This window comes from Heloderma suspectum, chromosome 14, assembly GCF_057233095.1.
Source record: "Heloderma suspectum isolate Gila_16-S chromosome 14, 16-S_ref, whole genome shotgun sequence".
Taxonomy (NCBI): Eukaryota; Metazoa; Chordata; class Lepidosauria; order Squamata; family Helodermatidae; genus Heloderma; species Heloderma suspectum.
Window position 1 is genome coordinate 12,776,302 of NC_139471.1, and position 17,302 is coordinate 12,793,603.

General features: G+C 47.0%; 1 protein-coding gene across 1 annotated transcript in view; it reads left to right on the top strand.

Moving 5' to 3' along the window:
* Positions 1 to 17,302, top strand: part of CACNA1B (calcium voltage-gated channel subunit alpha1 B) — a 479,093-nt gene that overhangs the window by 156,596 nt on the left and 305,195 nt on the right. Inside the window, exons 4-6 of the mRNA XM_084821407.1 lie at positions 4,309 to 4,400; positions 7,762 to 7,914; positions 11,535 to 11,719. Coding sequence (XP_084677533.1) covers positions 4,309 to 4,400; positions 7,762 to 7,914; positions 11,535 to 11,719 — 430 coding nt within the window. The remainder of the gene's footprint in view (positions 1 to 4,308; positions 4,401 to 7,761; positions 7,915 to 11,534; positions 11,720 to 17,302) is intronic.

Here is a 17,302-nt window from a genome sequence, read left to right on the forward strand (position 1 = left end):
GAGCCCCCTACTCTACTGCTCCTTCAAGGCCGCCACAAGACACCTTACTGCCTGAGGTAAAGATGGCACCACCTCCCCAGTCCATGTACAGAAGCTGACCGGACTGGCAGTTTCATCTTACTTCAGCATGGGCAAAGGGATGCCATTTTTGAGCACAGCTAGAAGCAGGCTACTTTAGGGGGCACAGGGCAGGCGGTGTGGCTTACATGGCTCTGTACCCTAACAGAGGGGAACAGCTGAGGGATGTTAGGAGTGCAGGCTGGGAGGCTGCCCCCGCTGCCCCCTGCATCTGCTGCCTGAGATGGTTGCTTCACTCTGCCCAGTGGTAGGGCTGGCCCTGTGCTCTTCCTCCTTGCTCTAGTTATGTAGTCACCTGTCCCCTCCTAGCCAGTGAGCATTAATAGAAGCAAGGGGAAGGAGCAGTACACTTAAGAACATCAGAAGAGTCCTGCTGGATCAGACCCAGGGTCCATCTAGTCCAGCATTCTGTCCACACAGTGGCCAACCAGCTGTCGACCGGGAACCCACAAGCAGGACACGAGTGCAAGATTACGCTCCTGCCCATGTTCCCTAGCAACTGGTGTGCATAAGCATACTGCCTCTGGTACAGGAGGTAGCACATAGCCATCAGGACTAGTATCCTTTGATAGCCTTCTCCTCCAGGAATTTGTCTAACCCCCTTTTAAAGCCATGGCCATCACTACGTCTTGTGGTAGCAAGTTCCATAGTTTCACCACGTGTGTGAAGAAGTCCTTCCTTTGATCTGTCCTGAATCTCCCCCCACCCCAATCAGCTTCATAGGATGACCCCAAGTTCTAGTATTTTGAGAGAGGGAGAAACATGTCTCCCTATCCACATTCTCCACACCAGGCATAATTTTGTACACCTCTGTCATGTCTCCCCTCACCCTCCTTTTTTCCAAGCTCAACAATGCCAGCTATTGTAACCTTCTCTCATAGGGGAGATGCTCCAACCCCTTGATCATCTCAAGTTGCCCTTTTCTGCACTTTTTCCAGCTGGCCTTGCCCTCTCCCACTGGGCGGTGATAGAATTTGGGCCCAGAGCAGGGGTGGGCAACATGGTTTGGCCTATAGCTCTCATCATCCCTCAGGATTGGCTATGCTGGCTAAGGCTAATGGGAGTTGTAGGCCAAAATATCTAGAGGAACAAAGCAAGGGGATGGTGGTGGCAGCAACTCCAATGAGGAGGAGGTGGAATATTCACTGAGTGTCTCTTGACACCATATTGCCCAAGGCCTGCTCCCAACCACATATTGCCCAAGGACTTCTCCACAGGCCCCCCCACCCCCAAAACCAGAAGCCAACACTGTTCAGCACTTTTCTCTCCCAAACTCCAGCACCTTTTTCTCCCCCAATAGTTGTCAGGGTGGACACTGAGCCCATAGAATCCCAGAGTAGTTCTGATTCGGAGGAAGAGCAGTCGCTCCTGGGAGAGGAGCGCGCCCCTTTTTCCCAGGGCCCGCAGCTGACAGAAATTCCTCCCACCCACATTCCTAGTTTAGAAAGCAGTCCAGGGAGTGACCCAGCACAGATAGCAGACTGGGTGGATGCGTGGCGCAGACGCAGACAGCGGCGCCAAATGGAGGGCGCGGAAAGGAGGCGAAGTGCCTGGTTGGCGCTCAAAGAACGGGTGCGCCCCGAGGATCCAAGGGAAAAGGGGAGGGATTCTCCGTAGTCCTTATATTCAGGGGTCTGCCAGTAACTGCCTTTCAAATGGGGACCAACTGTTCCAACTTAAGGCATAGGGATGCTGCTGCTCAGATCTAGTTGCTACCTGTAGAGCTGTTAAGTTGTAAAAGAAGAATAAAGCTTTGAAAATAATCCCTTTGTCTGTGTCTGGACTTGGCTACTAGATTAGACTGAGAGAGCCCTCCAAGGAGCCCTTGACAATAGTTTTCTTAGTGGATCTTTTTTTTATTATTATTTTTTATGTGTACCCACACCATGCCTACTGAGCTTGAGAAGACCTTGTGAGGTAGCTTAGTGCTGACTTGCAACATCCTATATTGCTGAGGCAGACAGCAATACATTGAATTAAACAAGCAACAGGGGTTAATGCTAACCTTTCCTCCAGAGATGCCCAAGGACAGCCGGCAGAGGTGTCCCTCTTGTGCATTTGAGCTACACCTGATGAATTATAACCCACTCCCCTTGTGGAGGGAAGGAGGTCTGAGGTAGGATCCTCATGCAAGACTCAACTAGAGCATGGTCTGAAGGCACCTGCCTTGGGCAGCCTTGCTGAAGCATGCATGGGTCTGATCAGTGTCTGTCAGGGTGGAAACTGAGCCGGTAGAACCCCAGAGCAGTTCTAATTCTGAGGAGAAACAGCAATCTGTGGGAGAGGAGCCCGCTCATCCCTCACAGGCACAGCATCTGGCAGAGATTCCTCCTGCCAGCATTCCTGAGATAGTGACCCTGGCAGCGAGAGAGTGCTGGAGGGGGGCTTGCTGGACGCTCGGCGCAGACGCAGGGAACGACGACAGATGGAGGGCGAGGAAAGGAGGCATAGCGCCCGTTTGGCGCGTAAGCAACGGTTGCGTCCTGAGGACCCAAGGGAAAGAGGGAGGATCTCTCCCTAGCCCATAAGTTCAGGGTCTTCCCATGATTCTCCTTCAAATGGGGACCAACTGCCTAACCTGGAGCATAGGCCACTCTGCTATCTTTCCCCAGTGCTGTTCCTTGTTTAGTTGCTGGTGATTACCATCTGAAAGAGTCATTAAGTTGTAAAAGGAATAAAGCCTTGAAAAGATGCCTTTTCATCTGTGTCTTGAGTTGGCTGTTGGAGGGGACTGTAAGAGGCAGCTAGGGCGCTCCTGACAGTGTCCAGGTGAGAACTAACCAGGTACCCTGCATCCATTGCCTTCAGTCCCATCAGGGAAGAAAGGTGAGATGCCAGTCAACCAACAAACAAGCAAATAAAATATTTAGATGGTGGCCTATGTTTGAATGGCTCCAGCCTAATAAGAGTCTTGTGTTCCCACACCTTGTTCTTGGATCAAAAGGCTCAGCCATGAGTGAGTCCCTTACAGCTGCAGCGGTTGCCACATGCAACACTGGGCCATTCTGCAAGCTGCCACAAACTCACATTTTTGTTTGGAGTTAGGGTGGCCGTGTGTCCTACTTTAGAAAGGTTTGGAAGGTGTCCTGTATTTGAAGGGCTCTCCAGTTCAAATTCAGTGGAGTAGGGAGTGCAGCAGGGCCCTTGAAATTGCCCATTGGCAGTTGTTAGCAGCTGGAGAGCAAAGTGAGCAGCAGGGACACAGCTCACCATCTTCTCCACTATGCTGAGATGCGTCAGGAATGATTCTGAGCGTGTGGAGATAGTTAGCAGCTCAGATTCAGAATGGGAGCAGCCAGAACCGGGTGAGGCTTCCTCCCTAGTGAGCTCAGATATGGATAGACATTCTTCTGAGGACCTTGGCACACAGATGGTCAACCTGACGCCCCCCCTTTCCTCCCCCGTGAGAACTCAGGTCTCAGAGAAGGAGGAGAGTGCGGGGTGTGACCTGAAGGATGCTAGAGACCGGCGCAGAGTGAAGTGGGAAAAGTTAGAGGCAGAGCTCAGACGTTCCACCCAGTTGGCTATGTGTGACAGCCTACATAGGAGGGCACAATTGTAAGGGAGGGGCATCCCCCCCTAAGTTAGTCTGGCTGGGAAGTTTGTTTTCAAACTGCTGGCAACTTCTCTAACTTCCACTTTGGCTCCTCTATTGATATTCGTAATTGTGTGGAGTGTTTTCCTTTGTAGCCTGAGGGTCTTGGAGGATTTGCATTTGTAAGGAACCTGGTCGTTAACTAATGAACTAGTGAGCCTGAAGCATGGTACCCTGGAGTGTGTGATTGTGAAGGGAGAGGACCGAGGGACCTGACAAGATGTATTGCTGCTGGTGGACTGTAGGACCATTCTCTTTTCCTGTCTTTTGCATAAATGGATGGAGGGCTCCTTGGCTTTTAAAGCAGAGCAGGGAGGTGTAAGTGAATGCAGCAGGTAACCTAGAGCCTGGTGCCTCCCCAGATATGTGGAGATACAACTCCCATTATCCCCATCCAGCATGGTCCACACATCTGGAAGGCACCCAGTTGGGGAAGGCTGTTAGAACCTTTAGCCTTGTGTGATAGATATTGGTGGTGCATCGGGGTATTGCTTGCATCTGTTAGCATGCTGAATGGGTATGCTGAGACTTAGATTAATGAGCCATTTCAGACTGTAGAAGTTTGGTTTCGTTCCTACTCCAGAAGCTAGCATCATAACATAGCTTCTCTTTCTCTCTTTCTCTGTTCTCATTAGGATTTTGGCTACAGCTGGGACCCAGTTTGACCTGAGGACTCTGAGAGCTGTCCGAGTACTGAGGCCGCTGAAGCTTGTGTCAGGAATCCCAAGTGAGTATAGCTCCAGATGTGTCGAGCTTCAATTTCCATCCTTCCCAGACAAACCATGCTCTACCCCCCCTGTACATTTTAGTTGTCCTTTTCTGCACCTTCTCCAGCTTCACAATATTAGGGATGTACGAAAGTCATTTACCTTTTCGCAGCTTTGATCGGTGGTGGGGGGGAGGCGCTCCGTCCCTCCCCCCGGAATCCTCCCTGGCCGGCTCTGCTCTGTGGCGGCTCTGCGGAGCCACTGGCCAGGGCCATCCGCAGCCAGAGTTCTGGCCATGGCCAGCTACTGCGGCTGCAAATGGCGGCCGCCATTTGCATCCTGCCAGACTGCCATGATAGGCTATGTAAATACTTACGTAGCCTATCACGGTAGCCTGGCAGGATACAAATGGCGACCACAGCAGCTGGCTGAGAGACCAGCTGCCGCCAGCGGAGTTGCCGCCAGAGCCACCGCCAGAGCCGCTGCTGCCGGAACATCCGCCCCAGGTAAGCTTTGTCCCGGGGGGATTCCGCAGGGTGGCGGGGGGTGGGAGGCCATTCTGCCACGGGTTTCGGCGGGCCGAATGCCAGTGCATTTGGCCTCACTGAAATCTGTGGCAGAATTATCTTACATCCCTACACAATATCCGTTCTGAGACCAAGAGGGGGCCACAGAGGCCACCTGAGAAAGGCTCTCACACATGTCCCAACCAGCTTTGCCTTGGACCTGGTCAAGATGCAGGGATGAGCCTCCCCATCAGATCTTAGGGAGCAGACAGGATGGTATGGGAGGAGATGGTCCTTTAGGTAACCCACGGTTGAGCCATTTCACCTTCACACTACCATTGCTTTAACATGGGGAGGGGCAACACTGGCGTGGAGAAGACCCATAGTTTGGCTTCTTCTCAAGAGGTCTGATGCTTCTCATTTCACCCTGCAGTAACTAGAAGAGCCCCCTATATATTTTTACACAATTGGGTAATAGGAATAGCTAGCCCCCCCTTTCCTTGCGCTGGTGGGATGGAGACCACCACAGTCCACTGAGCGGTGAACTATCTCAGAGAGAACCATCTTTTACAGGTGATCCATCACCACAATCTCTTTCAGCGATGTCACCAAACCAATTTCTTGGTGCAGAATGTAAATTTGCCCAGCTCATAACATTGGACATATCATGAGTTGAATGTTCTTTCCTTCAGATGTTCCTCTACCACTTGAAGTGTAAAACTAGGTTCCCCTCCAGATGTTTCAAACTCCCAGAAATCCTGAGCATTGGCCATGCTGGCTGGAGCTGATGGGAATTCATTCAAAACATCTGGAGGACACCAGGTTGGGGAAGGCAGTTTTTGTTTTAACTTTTTAAGTCCATCTGAGCAGCAATGGTTTTCTGGTGAATTTGAACATAAATAGACACAAGCTTAAGCCAATATGATAGAGTGCAGCCAGCATTATTATGCATCAACTTAGAACTCCTGGGAGCAAGACCGAAGATTTTTCAAGTGTTCTCCAAAAATACATCCAGCTGGTGACCCATTTCTGACTCAAGCTGAGAGGAGTTGGCTGCCGTTTGCCATCGGGAGGGGGAGAAATTTGTTCAGTTTGCATTTTCATGCGAACTTTCCTAATTTGTACTTCCCGAACCAATACACGAACCGAAAAGCAATTATACTTCCCTATTCACTCCATTCCAAATCTTGTGATGCAGCTCACCAATTAAAAAATGCATGTGTTAGAGGAAAATGTACACAGAAAAATGCTTGCATCAGTGAAAATAACATACAAAAATGCATTATGTTACTGGAAATTGCTTGCAAAAACTGCTGCTAAGGGGAAACAATGTGTCAAGGTTGTGTGTGGATTATGAGAAATGCACGTGACAATTGGTGTGTTTTTGGTGCTGGCTTTAAAATATGCAGTGCGAGATGAAGCTAACGTAAGGTTGGGAAAATGAGAAACCGAGCAAAGCCAAAATTCAGATTCGTCCATCCCTACAGGCATTATTTTTTTTAAGCAAAGCAAAGTGTGTGCCCTCATCAACATTTCCTGGCAAATGGATGTGGTCCTTGCAGCCAAGGAGGCTCCCGGTAGATGGCTGTAACCGCAGTTTTGTTTCATTCTGCACTGTCTGCATAAAATTATCTGACTCTGCTGTCTCCTTGACTTCAGCTCTTATCTCCCTGGCTTTAATTGAAAGTGTATCTTACGTTGGTGAAGGGCACAGGGGTTGACTGACAGTTCTATAGGCTAGTGTCTCCTCTTTGTGCATCTAGGGCAGGATTCAGCACAAGGAAGATGAACCAGAGAAATGGGGGAAGGGGGTTGGCTGTGGCCTGGTACTCCTGTTTTGGAACACTGGGGGATGACTTAGTTTAGTTTAGGGATGTATGAACTATGTAAAATCTGCTCCATCTTTGTTTCGCGGATTGTCAGGCGCCTTTTGTTCCATTGTCCGCTCACAGATGGATGTGAAATTTTTCTCCCATCAAGTGGAAAAATATGCAAATAATTCCATAAGGGGTTTCATAACAATTTACATAATTTGCCTTAGTACGTAATATTTAATGTATTGTCCCCCATTCCATTCAGCTTTTCCTCAGCAGAAATTTGCATATTTTCCCATGAATAAATATGCATAAATTTCAGGAAAGCAAAAAGAAACATCAGAAAGTCCACTGACTCAGCATGGCCTGAGGGGGTGACTGCACAGTGGATTCCGCGGGTCAGATACTTAGAAATCCGAGCTCATTTTAGTCTGTCTCTAATTTCTCCAGCATCCCTAGTTTAGTTTTGGTTGTAGTTCAGTGGTACTGCCATGATCAAATAACTGCGATAAAAAGAATGGGTCATCCCATGAAGGTGATTGGCAGGAGATTCAGGACATATCAAAGGAAGTATTTCTTCACACAGCACAAAGTGAAACTATGGAATTCGCTACCGCAAGACGTAGTGATGGCCAGCAATTTGGATGGCTTTAAAAGGGGGTTAGACATATTCCTGGAGGAGAAGGCCATCAATGACTACTAGTCCTGATGGCTCTGTGCTACCAGTTGCTGGGGAACATGGGTGGGTGGGGTGCTGTTGCACTCGTGTCCTGCTTGTGGGTTTCCCGTGGGTAGCCGGTTGGCCACTCTGTGAACAGAATGCTAGACTATAGATGGACCTTTGGTCTGATCCAGCAGGGTCGCTTTACGTTCTTCTGTCCCTATGAGTTGAATTAAGATCCAGGTCACTTTGGCAGGTCACATTTGTAATTTGACGATGCTGAATGTCAAACTCTGAGCCCAGGCGACCCCTCTCCATTGCAAGCCACCATTCACATGAAGCTTCTCTGCCTCCCCATCCCTGAATGGGCTGACCCATCACTTCGCTTTTTCTTGTCTAGGTTTGCAGGTTGTCCTCAAGTCCATCATGAAGGCAATGGTGCCTCTGCTTCAAATTGGGCTCCTCTTGTTCTTTGCGATTGTCATGTTTGCCATTATCGGACTGGAGTTCTACATGGGGAAGTTCCACAAAGCCTGCTTCTCCAATGAAACAGGTGAGGTGAAGCTGCTTCCACTGTGTGTGTGTGTGTGTGTGTGTGTGTGTGTGTGAAAATAGCCATTCCAAAGGTGCAAAGGCTTCTGAGAAATGGGAAGCAGTGTGAAGGGGAGTTTAAAGAGGTCCACTGCCAGGTATTTTGTGGTGAGGGGGTCTAGTTCCGTGTCCCACCCGATGTCTCTGAGGAACAGGATAAATTGTGCATAATAAGACAAAATGATGCATATTTGTATAATTTATATCTTCACAGTGTTTGACTTAGCTTAGTACAGGTTTTTATTCTTTTTCATTGGATGCTCTTTTACAGAGTTGTCGGGGTTGTTTTTGCTCATTTCCATGTATTAGTTATTCCATGGTGTTCTAATTTTTTTTATTGTAAGCTGCCATGATTATATATTTGGAGGATGTATTGGACTGCAACTCCCATAAGCTCCAGCCAGCATGGCTGATGACAATGGGTGATGGGAACTATAGTCCAAAACATCTGGAGGGCACCAGATTGCCTACCCCTGAGCTAAATAACAAAATAATAAAAATGATAAAAATCAAGTAATTTAGTCAAAAGAAGAGCTGAGCTTTTCTGGGCTTTGACACAATAAATTGTGTGGAGTTCAGCAGAACTCTGGCCAGCGGTGCCTTTACATTACGTTAGGCTCTGGATGTAGTGGTCTTCTGGAGGTCTTCTCATTCTTTAGGCAGCTATGTGTCTAGCTTCCGTTCCTTCCCAAAGTGGTAAGTCAGCACCTTGGACAGCACCTTTCAGCACCTCGGATAGCACTGTTAGTTTTGGCTGGTGGTCATTAAAACCCTGAATGGAATCACAGCCCATCCAGAGCTGGAGTCACTGGCCACCAAGGGCCTGACCTGTACTTATTTGCTCAAAGCAACATGAGCTTCCTCGTGCAGAGCAGCCGTATTCTGAGCAGAGAAAGTAGGTCAGGGAAGGGAGCCATCAAACAAAGCCATCTCCCAGAATATTGATGGGAAGTGAAGAATGGGACGACGGGGATTGATTTCAGAGGCAGGAGCTGTGACACAGCAAGACAGCTCATGTGCACTTGGTGTTAGAGACTGGGGGGAAAGGCCTGCCGCCCCCCCCATCTGTTGGATTCTTAGTGTATTGATCTGGGATGACTCTGACAGTCCCCTGTCATCAATCAGATTCTTTTGGTTATCAAGATGAAACAAGCCACTTGTGCAAAAGATGACAGTTTATTGATAGAAAATGGATGCAGAATATATATATATATATATATATATATATATATATATATATATACATACACACACACACACACATATACATTCATACATACATATACATACACATACACACACACACACACACACACACAGTACTGTGCAAAAGTCTTAGGCCACCACCAGCTTTGTTGTTTTAGTAAAGTTTTAATGACCATCCATAATTATTTTCCGGTCTCTGCATTAAGATACAAACAGAAAATACAGGAAATATGTACAGGCAAAAGTCAGTATTTAGTGTGACCTCCCTTGGCTCTAAGCACATCTTGAACTCTTCTGGGGAGACTATCCTGAAGTTTTCTGAAGTAATCTTCTGGTATATTATACCAGGCTTCTTTCAGCACTTCTCAGAGTTCTTCTTTAGATGTAGGTTGTCTTTTATTTCTTTCTCTGTCCAGGTAATCCCATACTGCCTCTATAATATTCAGGTCTGGACTCTATGGAGGCCAGTCCATGACTGTTGGTGTTTTATCAGCTGTTTTCCTTGCTAAATATGATTTCACTGCATTAGCAGTGTGCCTGGGATCGTTATCATGCTGAAAAATGAAACCATTCCCAATCAGGCACTTTCCAGAAGGAATGGCATGATGAATTAAAACCGGTCTGTACTTTTCAGCATTCATGATCCCATCAATACGGACAAGATCGCCAACACCACTGGCAGAAATGCAGCCCCAGACCAGGACAGACCCTCCACCATGTTTCACTGAAGGCCGCAAGCACTCATTCGTCCATCTCTCTCCAACTCTTCTTCTCACATATTGTCGACGATTGGACCCCAAAATTTCAAACTTGGATTCATCACTCCATAATACTCTTTTCCACTGATCCTCATTCCAGTCTTTGTGAGCTTTAGCATCTCTTAGCCTTTTCACCCTGTTCCCCTTCCGCAAAAGTGGTTTCTTGGCTGCTACCCTTCCACGAAGACCATTCCTGGCCAGGCGCCTGCTGTTACTCTAGTGTAAGGGGAGGTCACACTAAATACTTGCCACTTTAGCCTATGGAAGCTGTTTTTCCTGATTTTTGTCTATTGTTGAATACTGCATACAAATTTCCTGTATTTTCTGGTTGTATTCTAATGAAGAGACTGAGAAATAATTATATATGGTAATTATACCATTGCTAAAACAACAAATCTAATGGTGGCCTAAGACTTTTGCACAGTACTGTATGTATGTATGTATGTATATGTATATACACACACACACATACACACACACACCTACATATACACAGAGAGGGAGACAGAGAGAGGGAGACAGAGAAAGGGAGACAGAGAGAGACAGAGACACACACACACACACACAGACAGAGAGAGAGACAGGGAGAGACAGACACACAGAGAGAGAGACAGGGAGAGGCAGAGAGACAGGGAGAGGCAGAGAGACAGGGAGAGGCAGAGACAGGGAGAGAAAGACAGACACCCACACAGAGAGACTGAGAGATAGAGAGACTGAGAGATAGAGAGACTGAGAGATAGATAGACTGAGAGATAGAGAGACAGGGAGAGGCAGAGAGACAGGGAGAGGCAGAGAGACAGGGAGAGGCAGAGAGACAGGGAGAGGCAGAGAGACAGGGAGAGGCAGAGAGACAGGGAGAGGCAGAGAGACAGAGAGACAGAGCGGGAGAGAGGGAGAGAGACAGAGAGAGAGAACGTTCACACCTCTCTTCAGGTGACAAAGCAGTTGCCACACTGTGGCTATTCCACATACACAATATGTATATAGTAAAGGTTTGTATAGGTGTATGGTGGCTGGTATGTGTCTGGAATGATTGACAGGTGAGCGTGAGGCAGGGTTTGGTAGAGTGTGGGCAAAAATGACAGTTTGGCAAGTGGAAGAAAGGGGAAGTGGCTGAGTGAGAATGGAATGCAGTGTGATTGGATGAGAGCTTGTGCATAAAAAGGTGGACTTATCTGACTCAAGGGAATCAGATCAGTCTGGGAGGAAGGTAGATTGGGTACGGCTAGAGAAGGCTGAGATGAGATTGGGAGAAAAGAGTGAGAACATCTAGTGAGATCGTCTGTGGGATAGAGAGTGTGTCAGATAGTGTGAGAGAGAGTGTGAGAGGTTTTTGAACATAGAGCTAAAAGCAAGAGTTATATTGTGTAGTTTATAGTGCTAACTTATTTTAATTATCCTCCCTGATATCCTTTTCTCATCCCAACCCAGTTTCTATTTCTAATCCTGTTGTACAAAATAAACCTTCTTTGTTTTCAGTTTTAAAAGACAGTATGGCTGGCTGTTGGATGGTGGGCGTTGTAGGCCAACACATCTGGAAAATACCAGGTTGGGGAAGGATGCTGTACATGACCTATTTGTCCCCCTCCCTCCCTCATTTTCACTTGCTTCTTCACAGGGGAGAGGCTGGGAGATTTCCCATGTGGAGAAGATAAACCTGCCAGGCAATGTGAAGAAGGAATGTGCAAAAAGTACTGGGAGGGCCCCAACTTTGGAATTACCAATTTCGACAATATCCTGTTTGCTGTGCTCACCGTCTTCCAGTGCATCACCATGGAGGGATGGACTGACATCCTCTACCATGTAAGTACAACCAGCATGGATCCTGTAGCTCTGTTACACCCCCATTCTTTGCACTCCTGGCTGTGTGTGTTTTTATTATGTCTTGGATCTCAAAGCTAGTTGGAAGGGGCCTTGGAGGTAATCTAATCCACTGGTGGGCCAACATCAGGCCTGTGAGATCAACTTTGTCTTTCCTTAGAACCTCAAGATCTGCCAACCAGAACCTGGTGCAGAAGATATATATATTTTGAATGAAAGAATTCTGAGTCCAAGAATTAATTCTGAGTATCAGAACCGAATGTAGCTCAGACATTCCACACACAAAGCCGCTTCTGGTTACCTCGCGCAGTTGTCATTTCAGCAGTACAATTTAGGTCTTGGTGGTCAACATTTTGTTGCTGTTCTTGTTCATTAATTGGAAAGGATTTTTTTTTTCTCCCAATCTACTGCAAATCACCCAGAGATCTTCTGGTACATCCAGATCTAACATCTGCCTACCCCTGATCTAGGCAAACCCCCCTGCTCAGTGCAGGATCTGCAGTGCAGGGTGCAACTACAGCATCCCTGACAGACGGTCATCCAGGCTCTTCTTAAACACCCCCAGCGATGGAGATCCGCCACCACCTCCCTCCCTCCCAAGGCAGGCTATTCCATGGCTGAATGGCTGTTAATGTTAGGAAGTTTGTCCTAATGCTTAGCTGAAATCTGCTTCACTGTAGTTTCCATCCACTGGTTCTAGTCTTGCTCTCTGGAGCAACAGATGAAGTTGAACCAAGGGAAGGAAGGGCTGAGAATGAAGGGGAGGGCAAGGAAAAGACAACGTGGAAGCAAAAGGAAATGGCCACAGGTGTGTAGGGGGACAGAGATAAAGATGTCTGTCATTGGAAAATCTGGACCTTTTTGGGCCTGACAGATTCCCACTGCCTGCCCGTCTCAGCCTGCATTTGCCAGCTGAGCTGTGGTTTCCCCCCAAAAAATCTGGGAACTTTTTTTGGGGGTGCTTTTTTCATTAATTAGACATTTGCCCAAATTGCAGGTGCAATGTGCATAATTTGTGCAAATTTTGGCTATAATTCGCTTAATTTGTGCAAATTAAGCAAATCACAGTTGGAATTTGCTCAAATTATGCAGATTCCAGCCAAAATGTGCTTAAATTGCTTACAGCTGCAATTTGGGCGAATTTCTATTTAGGAAAAGGAACCTGGAAAATCCATGAGTTGGTCTGACTCAGTGCAGATCAAGTTGAGCCAGCTTGTGGAGAAGCGAGATGAAGTCTGGGGGCTGAACTGGTGAAAGCTTCATCATCCTCAGGCAGAGATAGCCTATGGTGTCTGAAGGAAGAATGCCATTTTTTGAAATTATTTAGAGCATTTACCCCTCTGTTGAGTCAAAAAGGCTCCCAGAGCATCTTTCAAATATCTTTAGCAAGAGAGTCCCTGCCCTCAGCTTTATAGTCTAAAAGACATGACAAACAAGAAAAAAAGGGAGGGGGAGGGAGATGAAAAAAAGCAAGCTCAGTCTCCAGTTCTTCGATTTATGGTAGATGAATATGTGAATGGGGTGGTAGGGAGTGGGAGAGAGTTTGGAACACAGTGGTCCCAGAGTACTGCTGGAAAGAAAGATGGGAACTGAAGAATGGGCAAGGTCAGGTGTGACAGAGGTTGGAAGTGAGAGATGGGAAAGTGATAACCCTTGGTAACAGATGGCCAGAGGGAGGAGATAAAATGGGGAAAGGGAATAAATGGAGATTTTAAATGCCATGGCTGGGAGTTGGGGGCTGAGGTTTACTCATGGATTTATGACCACCAGCCAAATGTTTGGTTGCCATTCTCTAGTAATCTGTTCCATATACAAAAGGGGGGGGGGAATGAACATGTGATGTGGCCCTGAGGTGTTTGGAAAATGCCTTCCCTTGAGCATCCCTCAGCACATTCACTGTGTGGCATGCCCCTTCATTTCTGCACAAGCAGGTACGTTTATATATCAGGTTGCAGAAACAAGCACCCAGAAACAAGCACCCAGCTTGGGCCTCACATCCCTATCAACGTTGGTCTCCCAAAATGTTCCAGCAGGCTCTCAGCACGGGACAAATCACCATGTTCTTCCCATGCTTCCTTTGCGAGTAAAGCAGGCCGACATTTTAACCCCAGTTGTTCTCGTCTTGTATGCATGTGTGGATTGCTTCCAGGCGAATACCAGACTTTCCAGACATCCTTCATTTAATGACCTGGGGGAGATGTGGCCATTTATCAGCGATGGCCCCCACCTACCTACCGCAGCCCAGGCTCCATGCATCTTTTGCTGCTGTGCGCTGGAGCAATTGCAGAATAGTGAGCCACTTTGCCTAGCACCCTTCTTCTGACATGGAGGTTTTTCTCTGTCACGGGGTGAAAATGAACACATGGAGCGGCCACAAGGGTGTTCGGGAAATGCCTTTCCTAGCGCATCACTCAGCACATTCACGACATGACATTCCCCTTCACTTCTGTATCGCCCACCCTTCCGTTCACTGCCAATAATTCAAAGGCTCACTTGTCAATACACGCCTTCAGCAGCCACGGCTACATTGACATGAACATCTGTGCAATGGCCTGCATATGCATCATTAATTTTGCTTGTAAAAAATGTGTGTTTCATGTTGGAATGTGGGAATGATTATTCTTGGGGTGGGGGCAATAAGGATACACAGTTCATGAAGCCCTGGTGGTAGACAGTCAGACCTCAGCAATACTGTCCAACATTTTTTATTAAATATGAGGCCAATCTCTCTCTCTCTCTCTCTCTCTCTCTCTCTCTCAATCTGTGTGTGTGTGTGTGTGTGTGTGTGTGTGAGAGAGAGAGAGAGAGAGAGAGAGAGAGCGAGCATGTGCAAAATACAGCTCAGAAGGGACATAATGCCACAAACCCATAGAACAGCATCTGGTGTGTGAAGCTTTTTTGTTACTGAATTGTGATAAAACAGGGGTGGTCAACTGGTGACACTCTGGATGTTGATGGATGGCAACTCCCATCATCTCTCACCATTGGCTATGCTGGCTAGCACTGATGGGACTTGTAGTCTGACAACATTGGGGGACCTCCCCCCCACACACACACATAGAAGATGGTTGGGTGGTCTGGCTCATGGGTTTTCACTGGGAAACACCCAGCACAACACACAATGTGTTTGCTGCGTGCAAGTGTTGCTGCTGTTAGTGCAATGTTAATGTGCAACTCTGGGAGGAAAGGAGGATGCGACATGCAACATCAGACTGTCCAGCTCAGTTGTAGCATTTCAGTAATACTGTTTCCAATCAGCCTGGCTTGTTCTAGCTTTCTACCAGAAAAAAAGGAAGTTGGCTTACTTGGTGTTTCATATGCAGGCAGGGTGTGACAACCCGGCATTTTGGGGGAAGCTGATGGTTTTGAGGGCACTTTTAACGAATGTGTGTAGACATCTCCCAAGACATGCTTAGAAGCCAATGTACTGCTGAGCAGTCAGTTTCTCTCTTTCTCTCTCTGATAATAAATTAACATGTCCTAAAAAGGCAAGGGGATGGATCAGAGGTTCTCACTGAACACGCAGATCTTTGTTTCTTTCTGCTCTGTGTGTTCTTGGCTTAGGCTTTTATGGGAATGTTTCCTTTTGATTGAAGCCAATGAAAGCTTTCGAGCAAGACTTTACCTGGAAAGTGATTTATGCTGGAGGCAGAATGATTAAAGCATCAGAGAGGCAAAGGGCTTTGAGAAGAGGCAGAGTGGGCACCATAAACATGGCTTCTCAAGCGCTTCTGTAGGTTGCATCTAGGATGTGCAGATTTTGTTTAATCTGTTCCATGTGTTTCGTGGATTGTAAGGGATCTTTTGTTCTTTCATTTGCTCATTGACAGAATCTGACCCCCCCCCCCTTTGGAAAAGTACACAAAAACATCCGCCACCATTTACGTAACTTTGGCTGATGCACAATACTTTGTGTACTTTTCTTACTGCTACACAGAGGAGGCTAAAGAGAGGTCAGAGATGTATAAAACACTGGGGAGGGGGTTAAGAAAGGTGTATATATTAGTATATTTTCTAGCAATTTTCATATGACTAAATTTGCATACAGTCCTGGAAAGTAAACAAACAAACAAAACAAACAAACAATGCTAGTCTGCTGCAAAATCTGTGGGTTGAATTCATAGAAAGCTGAAGTTGTTTGAATTCATTTTGGATTTTTCTGACATACCTAGTTGCATCCAGAGAGTGACATGATGGGGCTGAAGAAGCACATTGTGGGATGATGATAGAGTCAGAGGGTACCAGAAGACAATATAGTCCAGCCCCCTTGTTTCAAGTTAGGACTAGCCATCCATTGTCCTCCATCGCCACGCACACTGATCACCTACACCAGGGGAAAACAACCTGGTGCCCTTCAGGTGTTTTGGACTCCAACTCCCATCAACCACAGCCAGTATGGCCACTGGTCAGGGATTATGGGAGTTGCTATCCAAAGTATCTGGAGGACATGAAATTGCTTACCTCTGACCTATACACAATAAGCAGCATGGCCTGCCATCAACAGACAGCAGATGCAGCCCAGAAAAGTAGTTACAGTGCCAAGAGCCCCAACAGAGCCTTTGGCAACGTGAAAATGGGTGAGTGTGTGCATATTGGGGTTCGGGGTGGTGGTGGTGTCCTTGATCTAGGAACTGGAGAGTTAAGGAATGCGTTCTTATCACTGCTTGTGAAATGATGGGGAGTTATGGTCTTCGTTTGACCGTACACTCCTGTTTTTTGGTGCTCGATTGTGGATTATTCGTTGCTTTCGTTCGTTTTGTGTGTGTATCGGTTTTAAGACTTATACACATGGTACAAAGGACTCCTCCCCCTGTGCTTTAAGATCTGCTATTGAGGGCCACGATATGTCATCTTTTGAGGATGTCAGATTTGCACTCTCTAGGATCAGGCACCCCCCACCACTTGCTTCACTGTCCTGTGTTGGGAGATGAGTGTATTGAGCTAGACTCTCCTTTTCTCTTGGGCTGGGGAATCTTTTCCTGTTGAAGGCTGCATTCCCTTGGGAATAATCTGTTGGTAGCCACATGTCAAGGCTAGGCAGAGCCCAAAGTGGGTTGGGCCAGAGGCAAAGTGGTCAGGGCATCCCTCTTCTGTCTCTGCCACCCCTTCCATCTCAGTCTCTCTCTCCTTTTCTGCCAGCTTCTTTCCCTCTGCTTTTCCCTCTGATTACCAGAGACATGAAATTAGGCAGAGGGCTTCAGTTTGCCCATCCCTGAGCTAGACTGAATAGCAGCTTCAGTCTAAGGATGTATGAGAAACTCATTTCGGTTCATTTTTTTAATCAGGATTTACCCAATTCGCACCTTCTGTATCGAATGCTGACTCAGACGCAATCTGTGGTCAAAGTCCGTACATTTTCCAGCTTGGAATGCGATTTGCGGACTCAAAAATATGCCTTTGACACCATGCGTACATGGCAGAAGCGCACATGGAAAAATGGGCACTTTTGAAAAACGTGCACAAATACGCTTTAACCAATGGGAGAAGAATGTGTGCATTTCAAAGATGTGTGTAATTGATGTGTACATTTGGAAAAATAAGCATGAAAATACACACGGTTTTTCA